The sequence below is a fragment of the Heptranchias perlo genome, chromosome 4 (genome assembly GCF_035084215.1).
Source record: "Heptranchias perlo isolate sHepPer1 chromosome 4, sHepPer1.hap1, whole genome shotgun sequence".
Taxonomy (NCBI): Eukaryota; Metazoa; Chordata; class Chondrichthyes; order Hexanchiformes; family Hexanchidae; genus Heptranchias; species Heptranchias perlo.
Window position 1 is genome coordinate 8412858 of NC_090328.1, and position 16678 is coordinate 8429535.

Sequence of the window (16678 nt, forward strand, 5' to 3'; positions counted from 1 at the left end):
TGGCATAATCGTCCTGTTCATTCACACCAACACAGAGTAATGGTGTCTGTTGCATTCTTACTGGTGGCAACATGTTCCCAGATGTTGCAAAGCTAACATCAGGAATGCACTAACAACTTGCATTTATACAGCGCCTTTTAAAGTAGTAAAAAGTCCTAAGGCACTTCACAGGAGTGATTATCAAACTAAGGGTGGACGTATGAGGAGAGGTTGAGTGGATTGGGACTCTACTCATTGGAGTTCAGAAGAATGAGAGGCGATCTTATTGAAACATATAAGATTGTGAAGGGGCTTGATCGGGTGGATGCGGTAAGGATGTTCCCAAGGATGGGTGAAACTAGAACTAGGGGGCATAATCTTAGAATAAGGGGCTGCTCTTTCAAAACTGAGATGAGGAGAAACTTCTTCACTCAGAGGGTAGTAGGTCTGTGGAATTTGCTGCCCCAGGAAGCTGTGGAAGCTACATCATTTAAAACAGTTTTAAAACAGAAATAGACAGTTTCCTAGAAGTAAAGGGAATTAGGGGTTACGGGGAGCGGGCAGGAAATTGGACATGAATTTAGATTTGAGGTTAGGATCAGATCAGCCATGATCTTATTGAATGGCGGAGCAGGCTCAAGGGGCCGAATGGCCTACTCCTGCTCCTATTTCTTATGTTCTTAAATTTGACACCTGAGCCACATAAGGAGATATTAGGACAGGTGACCAAAAGCTTGGTCAAAGAGGTAAGTTTTAAGGAGAGTCTTAAAGGAGGAGAGAGGTAGAAGTTTAGGGAGGGAATTCCAGATGAAAATCCGGGATGCGCAGAGGAGGTTAGAGGTTAGAGATAGGGAAGGGTGAGACCGTGGAGGGATTTTAAAACATGGATGAGGGGTTTAGGTCAATTTGCATTGCACTCATGATTCTCAAAGAATCCGAATGCAGTGTTCAAGTGGGAATCTTAAAGAAGTGTCGAAGCAGAACTGAAGGAGAAGTGACTGCTTTGGTGCTACCTCGAGACACCTTGCTTCATTGTTGCATCTGGACTCCCTTTGAGAATCGAGTATGCTGCCAGTGCTGCTTGCCAGTTCTTCAAATGTTTCACCGCATAGGGTTAGCAGAGGCCAGGGAGCAAGAGGCCTTAGTCAGAGAATGAGTTGACTGGGAAAGTGGGAAAACATGAGGCTCCAAAGAGGGAGATTTTAAAAAAAAAAGTTAAGGATAGAAGATGAAATACATCAGGGTAGTAGGGCTGGAGGAGGTTAGAGATAGGGAAGGGTGAGACCGTTTGTGTCTACAAATTCCTTCATAGCCTTCATTCCTCTATACCTGCCACCCCCTCCAGCCCTGTGACCTTGGTCCTCCACAGTTCCAACTCTGGTCTGTTGAACATCCCGCCTCCCGCTGCTCTGCTTTTGGTGGCAGAGACTTTAGCCACCTTGGAGATTGCTGCCTATACCCCTCCGCCTTATTACATCTTCCCCACCATCAAAAGCCTCCTTTTAAAACTCACCTCGTCAGCCAGTCTAAGTTGCCTCCCCTAATTTTTCTCTTACCCCGCCTGAGTCCAGCCCTAAGCTGTCAAGCGCCTTGGATTGTTTTACCATGTAAAAGGCTCAATATATAAATGCACGTTGTTGCAGCATTCTTTCCTTGAGCGAGTGGTTAGAATGTGGAACTCACAACCACATGGAGTGGTTGAGGTAACTAACATTGATGCATTTAAGGGGAAGCTAGATAACTACATGAGGGAGAAAGGAATAGAAGGATATGCTGATAGGGTTAGATGAAGAGGGGTTGGAGGAGGCTTGTATGGAGCATAGACCAGTTGGGCCAAATGGCCTGTCTCTGCGGTAAGCTCTACGTAACTATGAACGTGTCGGTAAGAGGCCTGTTCCTTATCCGTTCTTTTCAGGATATGATGTCTTTTTGGAGGACTGTGTGCCTTTACTTCAAAAAACACTGAAGGATAAATCGTCTGTAACTTGCAAACTGGCTTGTGCTGCAGTCCGGGTAAGTCTCCCTATTCTTGAAACCGAAAAAAAATAGTATCTATCCTTCATTTGCTGACTTTTAGGATGTTCGTAAATACTAATCTTGTTTTCGTAAACATTTTGTAAGGTGTTCTTACATTGTAAAGTTTTGTGAGCTTGGCTGGGGAGTGGAGGAGCTTGACTGGGGAGGGGCTGGAGTGGAGGAGCTTGACTGGGGAGGGGCTGGAGTGGAGGAGCTTGACTGGGGAGGGGCTGGAGTGGAGGAGCTTGACTGGGGAGGGGCTGGAGTGGAGGAGCTTGACTGGGGAGGGGCTGGAGTGGAGGAGCTTGACTGGGGAGGGGCTGGAGTGGAGGAGCTTGACTGGGGAGGGGCTGGAGTGGAGGAGCTTGACTGGGGAGGGGCTGGAGTGGAGGAGCTTGGCTGGGGAGGGGCTGGAGTGGAGGAGCTTGGCTGGGGAGGGGCTGGAGTGGAGGAGCTTGGCTGGGGAGGGGCTGGAGTGGAGGAGCTTGGCTGGGGAGGGGCTGGAGTGGAGGAGCTTGGCTGGGGAGGGGCTGGAGTGGAGGAGCTTGGCTGGGGAGGGGCTGGAGTGGAGGAGCTTGGCTGGGGAGGGGCTGGAGTGGAGGAGCTTGGCTGGGGAGGGGCTGGAGTGGAGGAGCTTGGCTGGGGAGGGGCTGGAGTGGAGGAGCTTGGCTGGGGAGGGGCTGGAGTGGAGGAGCTTGGCTGGGGAGGGGCTGGAGTGGAGGAGCTTGGCTGGGGAGGGGCTGGAGTGGAGGAGCTTGGCTGGGGAGGGGCTGGAGTGGAGGAGCTTGGCTGGGGAGGGGCTGGAGTGGAGGAGCTTGGCTGGGGAGGGGCTGGAGTGGAGGAGCTTGGCTGGGGAGGGGCTGGAGTGGAGGAGCTTGGCTGGGGAGGGGCTGGAGTGGAGGAGCTTGGCTGGGGAGGGGCTGGAGTGGAGGAGCTTGGCTGGGGAGGGGCTGGAGTGGAGGAGTTTGGCTGGGGAGGGGCTGGAGTGGAAGAGCTTGGCTGGACTGGAGGGGCTGGACTGGAGGGGGGCTGGCAGTTGATTGTGGTGTGCAGATCTTCAGCTTTGCAACCTGGATGTTGTCAGTGTGTGTCGGCAAGTGTGGCAGTTGTTTATGTATAGCAAGATCCCACAAGCAACAACGAGATGAATGATCAGTTAATCTGCTTTTGGTGGCGTTCGTTGAGGGAGCAATGTTGGCTGGGGCACCAGGAGAATTGTTGTTCTTTGAATAGTGCCAAGGGATTTAAAACTCGTGCCTTTTCCTTTTGATTCACGTCAGCCCAGGTTACGCCTGAAGTACCAGCGTGGGGCTTGAACCCACAATCTCCTGAAGCAGAGTCCAGAGTGTTGTCAGCCGTGGCTCAGGTGACACTCCCAAAGCAATCAGGTGGCAATCCACAGAGAGCACTCACCCACCTGTTTTATAATACTAAGGCTGTTAATCTCAGCAGCATCGGTTTAGGAAGGAAGGCTGCTGCTGCTGGGTTGCTTCATTCAGTGGGCAGATGTGCCTCCTGGTGGGTCATCCAAAGAACTGCAACTGTGGCATCCTGAGGCCAAGATTTGAATATGGCTGTGTTTAGTGACCCCACCTGGTGTAATTAACAAGATCTATAGTTGCGCCGCCAATGAAGTGGGAGGACAATAATCACCCAACACTTAGCCTGGAAAGTGTGCTTTAATGCAGCCAACACTACCGAGTGGGACTGTACAAGGGGGCCCTTCCATTACAATTCTGTGGGATGTTAACTGTAACCCAGCACTTGCCAAAGCCTTCGGGAGAGATGGTGAGAAACCCCCTCCGTGTGCAGAGTGAGAATAAAATAAGGCTGCCTTTATTGAAGTTCTCTGCTGAAGTTCGCTACACGGCTGAAGTGCAGAATTCAACAATGTATCGCGCTTCAACGCAGCACAGCACTAACACTCGGGCCGGGCTCGAGTGACTGAGCGATGTCACGCTCCCCGTGTCTGCATCGGCCTGGCGGCAGTGTTAATGTTCATTCCGTTTGAATATACACACCTGACGGCTAATTTCCACCCGTGCTTCTGGTGGAAAGCCTCACCCTCCGAGAATGCATGTTGGAAATTCGGGCGTGCAGTGTCCACGATTTCATAGAATCGTAGCAATTTACGGCATGGAAGGAGGCCATTCGGCCCTTCGTATCCTTGCCTGCCGAAAAAGAGCTATCCAGCCTAATCCCATTTTCCAGCTCTTGGTCTGTAGCCTTGTAGGTCACAGCATTTCAAATGCACATCCAGGTACTTTTTAAATGAGTTGAGGGTTTCTGCCTCTACCACCCTTTCAGGCAGTGCGTTCCAGACCCCCACCACCCTCTGGGTGAAAATATTTCTTCTCAGCTCCCCTCTAATCCTCCTACCAATTGCTTTAAACCTATGCTCCCTGGTTATTGACCGCTCTGCTAAGGGAAATATGTCCTTCCTATCCATTCCATCCAGGCCCCTTATAATTTTATACACCATTTAAGATAATGGTCGATTTTTTTTTTTCAAATGATGGGAATCTCATGGACCGTGTGTAGCTGGATTTCCAATAAGCGCTCTCGGCGGCCTACAGGCAGCAAGAAGTTCATAAAACTGCCCCTGTGGTGTGACCAGCACTGTGACTCTTGTATCATTTGGAAAGTGAGGGGTTAGTTGTGTGACGCTGCAGCCTGTGACACTTCTCAATGCAACACGTGCTTGGGTAAATGGCCGCGTCTGAATTTTTTTTGTGTGTGTGTGTGTCGTTTAGATTTTACATTGGATTTACCGAGTACAGCTATTTTCATCTGGTTTCCTTCTCTTCTCCCCCAGCACTGCATCACGAGCCTGTGCAACAGCAGCTACAGTGAGCTGGGTTTGCAGCTCACCATTGACCTCTTGACCTTGAAGAATAACTCTTACTGGCTAGTGAGGACTGAGCTGTTAGAAACTCTGGCAGAGATGGACTTCAGGTAAGCTCACTGCCTTCGGTGGGTGGAAGCAATGCAGGCTGTTTTAAATTGATCGAAGATAGGATCTAGTAAGCGTCTGACAAACTTAATAGGGTTCTTTGAGGCATTAATTGCGTCTTGATAGAGAAAATGCAATGGATGTTATGTATATGGATTTTCAAAAGGCAATTTGATAAGGTGCTGCATAGGGGGCTTGGGAACATGGGAACAGGAATAGGCCATTCAGCCCCTTGAGCCTGTTGTGCCATTCAATTAGGTAGCTGATCTTTTGCTTAACTCCATCTACCTGCCTTGGTTCCATATCCATTAATACCCTAGCAATCTCAGTTTTCAAATTTTCAAATGACTCACAGTCTCAACAGATATTTGGGGGAGAGAATTCCAGATTTCCACTACCCTTTGTGTGAAGTGTTTCCTAAAATCACCCCTGAAACGACCTAGCTCTAATTGTAAGGTTATGCCCCCTTGAGGAAATAGTTTCTCTCTATCTACCCTATCAAATCCTTTAATCATCTTAAACACCTCAATTAGATCACCCCTTAATCTTCTATACTCAAGGGAATACAAGCCTAATCCATGCAACCTGGCCTCCTAATTTAACCCTTTTAGCCCCAGTATCATTCTGGTTGTTAAATTAAGACACGGGTATGAAAGGGAGTGTGGCAAAATAGATAGGGAGTTGGTTAAAGGATAGCAAACAGAATGGTGGTTAATGGATGTTTTTCAGTTTGGAGGAATGTGAACATTGGTGTCCTTAACGGGACTAATAATCCAAAGGCTTGGACTAGTAATCCAGAGAAGCGAGTGCACATCCCACCGTCGCAGTTTGCGAATGTGAATTCAGTTGATGTACTCGTCATCCCAGAGTTTGTTTAAAAGTGACCACGAAGCTGTTGGGTGTCATAAAAACCCAACTGGTTCACTAATGTCCTTTTGAGGAAGGAAGCCTGCCGTCCTTACTCGGTCGGACCTGTATATGACTCCAGTCCCACACCAATGTGGTTGACTCTTAACTTCCCTCTGAAGTGGCCTAGCAAGCCACTCAGAATAAGAATCAAACCATTGTTTTATCGTCTGTTAAGCTTAAGTTTTGGAAGGATAGCAAGACAATGGAGAAATTGCAAAATAAATTCACTAAGTTCATCCCAGGGATGAGATGCTTTAGTTATGAAGAGAGACTAGAGACACAAGGTCTCTTGTGTGTCACCCTTGGTTAAGTTATAGCACTCCTGTCTCAGTCAGGAGGTCATGGGTTCAACCCCCACTCAGGACTTGAGCACATAATCTAGGCCGACACTTTAACAATGCAGCACTCCTTCGGTGCTGCACTGGAGGTGCCGTCTTTTGGATGAGACGTTAAACCAAGGCCCCATCTGTCCCCCTCAGGTGGATATAAAAGATCCCGCGGCACTATTCGAAGAAGAGCTGGGGAGTTCTCCCCGAGGTCCTGGCCAACATCATTAAAATAAATTATCTGGTAATTAACACATTGCTGTTAGTGGGACCTTGCTGTGCGCAAATTATGTGCTGCGTTTCTCTACATTACAATAGTGACTACACTTCAAAAGTACTTTATTGGCTGTAAAGAGGATTAGGACATCCTGAGGTTGTGTAAGGTGCTGTTATAAATGTAAGTTCTTTATTCAAAAGCGAGTTAAGAGGAGATTTAATAGGGGAATTTAAAATTGAGAGATTTTGATAAAAGTAAATTGGCAAAAACTATTTCCACTGGTTAGTGAGTAGGTAACTAGAGGGCTTAAATTTAAGATCACTAAGAATGAAGGGAGAGGTTAGGAGAGATTTTTTTACATGATGGGTTTTAGGATGGAATACCCTACCAGAGGCAGTGGTGGAAGCGGAATCTATAATCGCTTTTTAAACAAAAAGTGAATAAATGCATGAAAAAGAAAAATGTAAAAGGGTATGGAGAAAGAGGGGAATGGAAATTAAGTGGATAGCTCTTTCGGAGAACTGCCACATGTGATGGGCTGATTGCCCCCCTTCTGTAAAATTCTACGATGCTAAACAGTAGGAAAAGAAAGGAAAGCTTTGAATTTATATAGTACCTTATCACAGTTGTCAGAGATGTTTCAAGTGCTTCCCATGCAGTGAATTACTTTGATGTGCGGTGACTTATGTAGAAAGGAAAGAAAGAACTTGCATTTCTATATAATGCCTATCACGACCTCGGGACTTCCCAAAGCGCTTTACAGCCAATGAGATATTTTTGAAGTGTAGTCACTGTTGTAATGTAGGAAACATGGCAGCCAATTTGCGCACAGCAAGGTCCCACAAAAGCAATGAGATCGCGACCAGATAATCTGTTTTTTGTTGTCGATTTGAGGGATAAATGTTGGCCAGGACACCGGGGAGAGCTCCCCTGCTCTTCTCCGAAATAGTGGCCATGGGATCATTTATGTCCACCTGAGAGGGCAGACAGGGCCTCGGTTTATCATCTCATCCGAAAGACGGCGCCTTCGACAGTGCAGCCCTCCCTCAGTAGGGCACTGAAGTGTGAGCCTAGATTGTGGTCAAGTCTCTGGAGTGGGACTTGAACCTACAATCTTCTGACTCAGAGGTGAGAGTGCTACCCACTGAGCCATGGCTGACATTATATAGCACTCTTTTTGTGTGTAGCTGGATCTTGCAATCATCAGGGAGATGAATGACCAGTCATCTATTTTTGATAGTGTTGGTTGTGGGAAGAATGTTAGCCAGGACACTGGGAGAACTCCCTCTTAAAATAGTTTCAAGGGATCTTCAGTGTCCACCTGGGGCAGAGGGGGGGCCTCGGTTTATCGTCATACCTGAAAGACGTCACCTCCGACACTGCGGCATTCCTTCAGTATTGTACCGAAGGGTCCACCTAAGTTATGTCCTTAAGTCTTGGAGTGGGGTTTGACCAAGAGCTTGGTGGGAGATGTATGTTTTAAGGGGCGTCTTAAAGGAAGAGAGGCGGAGAGATTTAGGGAGGCAATTCCAGAGGTCAGGACCCGGACAGCCGAAGGCACGGCCGCCATTGGTGCAACGATTAAAATCGGGGATGCGTGAGAGGCCAGAATTCGAGGAGCACAAAGTTCTCTGGTTGTGGGGCTCGTGGAGGTTAGAGAGAAAGGGAGGGGCGAGGCTATGGAGAGATTTTAACACGAGGATGAGAATTTTAAAACCAAGGCATTTATATGCTATAAATGCCATTCTACCTTTACTAATAGGGGAAAATCAAAACATCTGTTATTTTGTCCTTGCGTTTCTTTAAACTGAGCAGTGATGCAGCCTTTGTTCCTCAGGTTAGCAGGCTTCTTGGAGAGGAAAACAGTAGAACTTCACAGGGGTCAACATCACTACACTGGGGTAAGTTTACCACAACCTTTTCTTGTAAGCAGCGCTCTGACGGGCTTATTGTATTCATACAGCTTGCTGTCCTATGGTTTTTATTTGGAGTATCATGGTTAGGTTTTTAAACTCCCATATCCTCCCATTCCCTCTCATGGAAGCGTTAACCACCTCTGGCTGGGGTAAAGTTTCCTGGGCACCCTCCAACCCCTCACCTAAGTGCCTATTGCTCACGTGATCTTCGGCAGTGAGAGCTGGCAGGCTATTTGACTGTGAAGGGCATTGCAGCCAGGCCGGACCCCGTACCCGCTTACAGCAGGGTTTTGCTGGGAGGGGGAACATTGGCTGATTTTTTTTTTCTTTCTCCCCCTCCTAAGCCTTGAGGCACTGAGATGAATTATATCACCTCTTACTACCATGCAGGCTGAGATCAGGTAACTCTACACAAACTGGGGACCGAACCTGTGACCTTCCCAGTCTATATGGCTCAGCACATATGAACAATGACTGACATGGAAAGACCCTCTGGTCCATCCAGCCTATCCCACACATGGCAAATATACACTCCCTATCCTACCCAAAACCATGTGAACTCCTGGGAGAGGTGAAAAACCAGATTAAGAACCCAATGCCAATTAAAGGGGGATCAAAGCTCCTCACCAGATAAACTGGTTTATCTCTTTGTTGGATCATCAAAGGAATTATTTCCTGGCTGTGGTTTGTTTTATAACCCACTGCCTCCTCAGACATCTTGCTCATTTTAATTGCTTAAAGAAAACTAACATTTTAGAGAGTTTAAATTAATTTTTATTAAACATGCTTTTTTTTTGTGGCTGATAATTGGGCTGCTACATGACGTCACCCTGTTGTTCCACAGTGTCTCCCTGTAAATCCACACCCATAGGCCTGGCTCAGTTTGGCAAATTTAAAATTTACATTGCATTAATAGAGTCCCAGTGGGGTTCGGTGGATTGAAAGAAATAAACAGTCTTAATGAGGGGACTTTAATTACATGGAGAGACTGGAGAAGCTGGAGTTGTTCTACTTAGAGCAGAGAAGGTTAAGGGGAGATTTAATAGAGGTATTCAAAATCATGAAGGGTTTTGATAAGGTAAACAAGGAGAAACTGTTTCCAGAAAGGTCGATAACCAGAAGACACAGATTTAAGATAATTGGCAAAAGAGCCAGAGGCAACATGAGGAAAAAAATTTTAGGCAACATTGTTATGACCTGGAATGCACAGCCTGAAAGGGTGGTGGAAGCAGATTCAATGGTAACTTTCAAAAGGGAATTGGATAAATACTTGAAAAATTTGCAGGGTTATGGGGAAAGAACTGGGGAACGGGATTAACTGGATAGCTCTTTCAAAGAGCTGGCACAGGCACAATGGGCCGAATGGCGGCCTCCTCCTGTGCTGTAAAATTCTATGATTCTATGTCTGCACCACTCCTGGGTTATACGGCCAATGGCATAAGCTGCCAGTGCTTGACGTGTTTCTCCAACGAGTGTTAGTGCTCCTGCCTCTGGATCTGCAGATCGTGGTTTTGAGTCGCACGCCATAAGTGCATAATCCAGGCTGACACACCAGTGCGGTACTGTGGGAGTTCGAGGGGACATTTCACCATCTGTCTCCCTATTCAGGTGAACGTTAAAGCTGAAATGGAAAGACGATAGTGTTGGTACAGTCTACCCCATATAATTCAGAATCACTCAATTTGAATTACTGAATAATCTGAATTGCTCTAGCCAAACGCTGTGCTGATTTATTCCAGTTGCTACTTCAAATTACTGGGTAATTCAAAGTTTTTTTTTGTAGCTTAAAAAAAACCTAGGAGCAATAAATGAGTGTCTGATAAATCCAATAAGGAATTCAGAAGAAATTTCTTTACCCAGAGTGGAATTTGCTACCACATGGAGTAGTTGAGGTGAATAGCATGGATACATGTAAGGGGAAGCTAGATAAACATGAGGGAGAAAAGAATAGAAGGATATGCTGATGGGGTTAGATGAAGAGGGGTAGGAGGAGGCTCGTGTGGAGCATAAACACCGACATGGAGCTGTTTGACCGAATGGCCTGTTTCTGTGTTGTACGTTCTATGTAAAAAAAAAAGTGTTATCAGGAACTGACTGTATTCTCGAGGAATGAGATCAAGTGGGTCGAGAAGCCTTTTCATTTGGAAACTTGTCTAAAATCCCTAAAGCTGTTGGGGTTAAATAACTTAAGCTATTGCCTATCTGATGGAAACCTTTTTCCTTCGAAGATGTTGAAGCTTCAGGAGCGAGCAGTCAATGATGTCATCATTAATTTGCTCGGAGATGAAGACCCGAGGGTACGGCACGTGGCGGCGACGACTCTAGTGAGGTAATGATGGAAAGGGGGAGCTCTCGTGCGGCAGGGGGAAGAGGGCCCAGCCCCCTCTTCCCCCCCCCCCCCCCCCCACCACCTTGCTGCATTCAGACACACAGTTACACAAAGCAAAAAGATGGCCATTTCCACACCTGTGCTGCAAGTTTGTTGAACCTCGATTCCTCCCAAGTATCAAACTGTACCTTTTATGCAGCCGTTGCCTCTTGGAATTGTAGCAGGTACATTACAGGAGGAGGCTGCTGCTGCTAGCTCTACAGCTGGAGCTATCTGCTCTGATCCCATTGCTGGCTGTCCAGGATCAGCTCATTTCATGTGCCTCTTCCCTAACCTCCTTCAATATTCTGAGATACATATACCACCTTAGCTCTATTTTTATTGTCCTTTTGACTCTTGCTTATTCCTCAGGTTTACCAACATTCCTACTTTCACCTTCCTCTGTAAAAACTGATGTGGAATACTTAGTATCTTTCCATTCCCTCACTCTCAAATACATGTAGCTCCACTCTTTAAAAGCTGCTGCTCTTTTCCTTTTATACTGGCCACAGATTTTCTTTCATATTCCCTCTTAACTTTCCTGATCTTGGTTTGCTTCCTATCTGTACCTTTTATAATTTTCTCCTGTATTGTTCGCGTTGTATGTATCGTATGGGCCAACCTTTTGTTTAATGTCTCACCCCGAGAACGACACCTCCAACAGTGCAGCAGTCCCTCAGTACTGCACCAGAGTGTTTGCCCCTCTCGTGTGCGTAAAACCTGGAACGGGGCTTGAACCTGCAACCTTCTGACTTTAGACCCAAGCCGATGTAAGCATGGTACGGTAGCTGAGTGCATTGACGGTGACCGTAAACCAATAAATGTGGTTAATGGCAAGAGCAGTGGTTGCACCCTCTCATTGTACACCTTTAGAAAGTTGCCTACTCCCCCTTCGTTACTGCAGTGAATTGAGTCAAGTGTTGCGATGGTTGGATTGGTGTGCGTCTCTATCAATTGTCCTGTTGTATTAATATCACTTGCTTGGTATTAAATCTAATCTTCATTTGATAAATACCTAGTTTACAGAATGATTGGTTGATAGTCTGGTGACACCGCCCCACCCAACTATTAAAACCATTTAACATTGAAACGGAATGTCTGCTCTGGGAAAGGTTCACAAAAGCCATGTTTGTGAGCCTCACAATGTCTTACTATATTTGGTGTAAGTTATTTGGTGTTTTAATAATCTGAGCACCATTCCACCTTTTCGGGACAGCTGCATTCTGATATTATCTGCAGGGTTGAGCCCAGCGACTACCCAACCATTTATACGAAATCGTAAATCGGGTGCTATGCTCTTATATGTGTTTAATTTTTTTTTCTTCCTCTGTTCTCATTATTGCAGGCTTATTCCTCGGCTGTTTTTTGACTGTGATCAGGGACAGTCGGATCCAGTGGTTGCAATAGCCAGAGACCAAAGCAGTGCATACCTGCAGCTTCTCATGCACGAGACCCAATCTCCTTCTCACTTCGCGGTTAGCACCATCACCAGGTACTTGACATCCATAATCTGCGGCGTTCATTAAAGGTTGTCTTTAATTGTTGCATTTCCCCCCCCCCCCAAACTCCCTTCACGACCGTGCTTTAAGCTGTTTAGGCCCTGTGCATGTTGTCCCTCTCCCTCTCCCTCTCCTTTTAAGGCGCTCCCTAAAATCCAAAACCCGTCTCCTTGACCAAGCTTTTAGTCACCCATCCTAATATCTCCTCTTCCTTTGGCTCTGTATCAATTTTTGTCTGATTACAATCCTGTGAAGCACCTTGGGACGTTTTCCTACATTAAAGTTGCAAGTTGTTCTGTGTAAATTGCTGCCTAGTTTTTTTAATTGCAATAGTGATTAGAAAGTACTGACAGTAATACCACCTGAATGTGCAAAGAGCATTAGTTTTCTTTGTAAATGAGAAGCCGAAAGTATGCGCATGTATTCCTGTAAGAATAAACGCTCGGTAAATCTATCACTGCACAACTAGTGGAACGCGTCGACTTGTTTACTCCCCAACAGGGAGAAGGATCTATTGGGGAAGGTCAGAGCCCATTCTGCTCTTGCCATCTCTTGGGGACCAGCGTGCTATCTGGAGAGAATTGCATGTTGAAATCGAGCATTATTGTTTAGAACTGAGCTTGGTATTCTGAGCCAGCCTGAGCGCAATCGCTATGCCAGTTTTGGCATTACTTCGCTATAGTTCTATTTATGGAGGTTGAATGAATATGACTGTTACATTGCCATCGTTAATACATGTTCTTCTATAGTGTGTGTGTGTGTGTTGGGGAAAGATAGTCGTGTGTGTGTGTGTGTTGGGGAAAGATAGTCGTGTGTGTGTGTGTGTTGGGGAAAGATAGTCGTGTGTGTGTTGGGGAAAGATAGTCGTGTGTGTGTTGGGGAAAGATAGTCGTGTGTGTGTTGGGGAAAGATAGTCGTGTGTGTGTTGGGGAAAGATAGTCGTGTGTGTGTTGGGGAAAGATAGTCGTGTGTGTGTTGGGGAAAGATAGTCGTGTGTGTGTTGGGGAAAGATAGTCGTGTGTGTGTTGGGGAAAGATAGTCGTGTGTGTGTTGGGGAAAGATAGTCGTGTGTGTGTTGGGGAAAGATAGTCGTGTGTGTGTTGGGGAAAGATAGTCGTGTGTGTGTTGGGGAAAGATAGTCGTGTGTGTGTGTGTGTTGGGGAAAGATAGTTGTGTGTGTGTTGGGGAAAGATAGTTGTGTGTGTGTGTGGGAAAGATAGTTGTGTGTGTGTGGGAAAGATGGTCGTGGGCGCGTTGGGGAAAGATGGTCGTGGGCGCGTTGGGGAAAGATGGTCGTGGGCGCGTTGGGGAAAGATGGTCGTGGGCGCGTTGGGGAAAGATGGTCGTGGGCGCGTTGGGGAAAGAGAGGTCGTGGGCGCGTTGGGGAAAGAGAGGTCGTGGGCGCGTTGGGGAAAGAGAGGTCGTGGGCGCGTTGGGGAAAGAGAGGTCGTGGGCGCGTTGGGGAAAGAGAGGTCGTGGGCGCGTTGGGGAAAGAGAGGTCGTGGGCGCGTTGGGGAAAGAGAGGTCGTGGGCGCGTTGGGGAAAGAGAGGTCGTGGGCGCGTTGGGGAAAGAGAGGTCGTGGGCGCGTTGGGGAAAGAGAGGTCGTGGGCGCGTTGGGGAAAGAGAGGTCGTGGGCGCGTTGGGGAAAGAGAGGTCGTGGGCGCGTTGGGGAAAGAGAGGTCGTGGGCGCGTTGGGGAAAGAGAGGTCGTGGGCGCGTTGGGGAAAGAGAGGTCGTGGGCGCGTTGGGGAAAGAGAGGTCGTGGGCGCGTTGGGGAAAGAGAGGTCGTGGGCGCGTTGGGGAAAGAGAGGTCGTGGGCGCGTTGGGGAAAGAGAGGTCGTGGGCGCGTTGGGGAAAGAGAGGTCGTGGGCGCGTTGGGGAAAGAGAGGTCGTGGGCGCGTTGGGGAAAGAGAGGTCGTGGGCGCGTTGGGGAAAGAGAGGTCGTGGGCGCGTTGGGGAAAGAGAGGTCGTGGGCGCGTTGGGGAAAGAGAGGTCGTGGGCGCGTTGGGGAAAGAGAGGTCGTGGGCGCGTTGGGGAAAGAGAGGTCGTGGGCGCGTTGGGGAAAGAGGTCGTGGGCGCGTTGGGGAAAGAGAGGTCGTGGGCGCGTTGGGGAAAGAGAGGTCGTGGGCGCGTTGGGGAAAGAGAGGTCGTGGGCGCGTTGGGGAAAGAGAGGTCGTGGGCGCGTTGGGGAAAGAGAGGTCGTGGGCGCGTTGGGGAAAGAGAGGTCGTGGGCGCGTTGGGGAAAGAGAGGTCGTGGGCGCGTTGGGGAAAGAGAGGTCGTGGGCGCGTTGGGGAAAGAGAGGTCGTGGGCGCGTTGGGGAAAGAGAGGTCGTGGGCGCGTTGGGGAAAGAGAGGTCGTGGGCGCGTTGGGGAAAGAGAGGTCGTGGGCGCGTTGGGGAAAGAGAGGTCGTGGGCGCGTTGGGGAAAGAGAGGTCGTGGGCGCGTTGGGGAAAGAGAGGTCGTGGGCGCGTTGGGGAAAGAGAGGTCGTGGGCGCGTTGGGGAAAGAGAGGTCGTGGGCGCGTTGGGGAAAGAGGTCGTGGGCGCGTTGGGGAAAGAGAGGTCGTGGGCGCGTTGGGGAAAGAGAGGTCGTGGGCGCGTTGGGGAAAGAGAGGTCGTGGGCGCGTTGGGGAAAGAGAGGTCGTGGGCGCGTTGGGGAAAGAGAGGTCGTGGGCGCGTTGGGGAAAGAGAGGTCGTGGGCGCGTTGGGGAAAGAGAGGTCGTGGGCGCGTTGGGGAAAGAGAGGTCGTGTGCGCGGGCGCGTTGGGGAAAGAGAGGTCGTGTGCGCGGGCGCGTTGGGGAAAGATAGGTCGTGTGCGCGGGCGCGTTGGGGAAAGATAGGTCGTGTGCGCGGGCGCGTTGGGGAAAGATAGGTCGTGTCCGCGTGCGCGCGCTGGGGACAGATAGGTCGTGTCCGCGTGCGCGCGCTGGGGACAGATAGGTCGTGTCCGCGTGCGCGCGCTGGGGACAGATAGTCTAAGTAAAATGGCAAACCAGTGTTGCACTGTTTTCCCCTTGGCCCAGTGAGTTGATCCCAGTTCCTATTCGAATGTGGAGGATGAGTTTCTCTCAAAAGATCATACCTGTATAAAATGGTGCAAAGTAAACTACAAAGTATTTAGTCGCAACGACAAATGAAATCACTTTTGTTTGTTGCATTCAGTCTGTTAGCTCGGAATGAATAAAGAATCTTGCTAATTGAATTTTTTTGGTGTGATTTTTTTTCATGTATCTTCCAGAACATACAGAGGATTCAACATTTCACAGAGCACCACCGATGTGACGATAGAAAACAATCTCTCCCGTATTATCACTGCAGTGTCTCATGCATTAACCTCATCCACATCCCGAGCCCTTATAGTGAGTAGTAATCATTTTTAAACTTTGCATCTTTAATACTTTAAATTACTGCCGTCGATAATAGTGAATGATCGGTTAGTGTGTTTGTGTGACATTGCTCTCTGATATTTTAGTGGGGGTGTTAACCCCTTTTTAAATAAATGGATTATCACCTACTTTAAAATAGTGGACAGTGGAATGTCATACAAATGTATTAAGCCTTCCTACTCTAATCTCACCAATAGAGATTTCTAGGTTTAAAAGTGTATATATGTAAGAGTGTGTGTAATACTGTACGTTTCTGAACACCATGTCATTCTTCTATTGCGGTTCCTCATAATTTGAACTTGCAATTTAATCAGTCAATTCATATTTATAATGAGTATAAAACTGTAAAACTGCTTGATTTACCAACCCCCCCCCCCCCCATTCCAAGTGCATGCAGAAGATTTTAATATTCTTCTTCATTTGGTCTTTCATACAAAATAATAGGCTTATCGAAAATGAGGAAAATCATGCAACGCTGTCCCTTTTAAAACTGTTGCATCCTTGCAGAAAGGATGTTTAAAACTATGCGTTATTGAAGAACAAGGAAAGTCTGAGAGGGGAAGAAGTTTTTTTTTTTGTTCAAAGTATTCTGCCTAGAGTAAAATAATGAATACATATGCCTGAAATTCCTTTCGATGCTTCAGCAAAAATGCTAATTTTTTTGCTGCCGAGGAGACACTTCAGGTCAGATTTTCCTCCCTGCTGGGCAGCACTAGTGACTTCCCTAACTGGAGTGTCCCCTTGCATCCTGCAATGGCTCTGTCGGAGATCCGGGGCCTGAGGGTGTCGGCTGGACTCACAAATCCTGTTGCAGGCTGAGAGTGGAGAGTCTTGGATTCAGGGTTGGGCGGCTATGGGAGTGGCTGTTGTACCAGTCTGAACTCCTCTACAAAGAGGGGCACCTAACTTGAGGATCTCCGTGCTGTCCAGAAAGATCCCATTTTTAGGAATTTCTGGAATTTTTACTTTCCGCTATTAAAGGGAAGGGGGTACTTTTGGCAAATAGTACCCTTTACTCCCATCTCTCCAATTTTCTTTCCCTTTAACCGGACCTCGCCCTGCAATTATGGGCGTTTTATCTCTGTTTTAGTGTTGTGTGATGTGATTTATT

General features: G+C 47.8%; 1 protein-coding gene across 2 annotated transcripts in view; it reads left to right on the forward strand.

The window, feature by feature from the left end:
- Positions 1-16678, forward strand: part of htt (huntingtin) — a 209063-nt gene that overhangs the window by 82904 nt on the left and 109481 nt on the right. For both annotated transcript variants that reach the window (XM_067982438.1, XM_067982439.1), the window contains exons 17-22: positions 1895-1992; positions 4811-4950; positions 8238-8301; positions 10545-10645; positions 12030-12176; positions 15420-15540. In XM_067982438.1, the coding sequence (XP_067838539.1) occupies positions 1895-1992; positions 4811-4950; positions 8238-8301; positions 10545-10645; positions 12030-12176; positions 15420-15540 (671 nt within the window). The remainder of the gene's footprint in view (positions 1-1894; positions 1993-4810; positions 4951-8237; positions 8302-10544; positions 10646-12029; positions 12177-15419; positions 15541-16678) is intronic.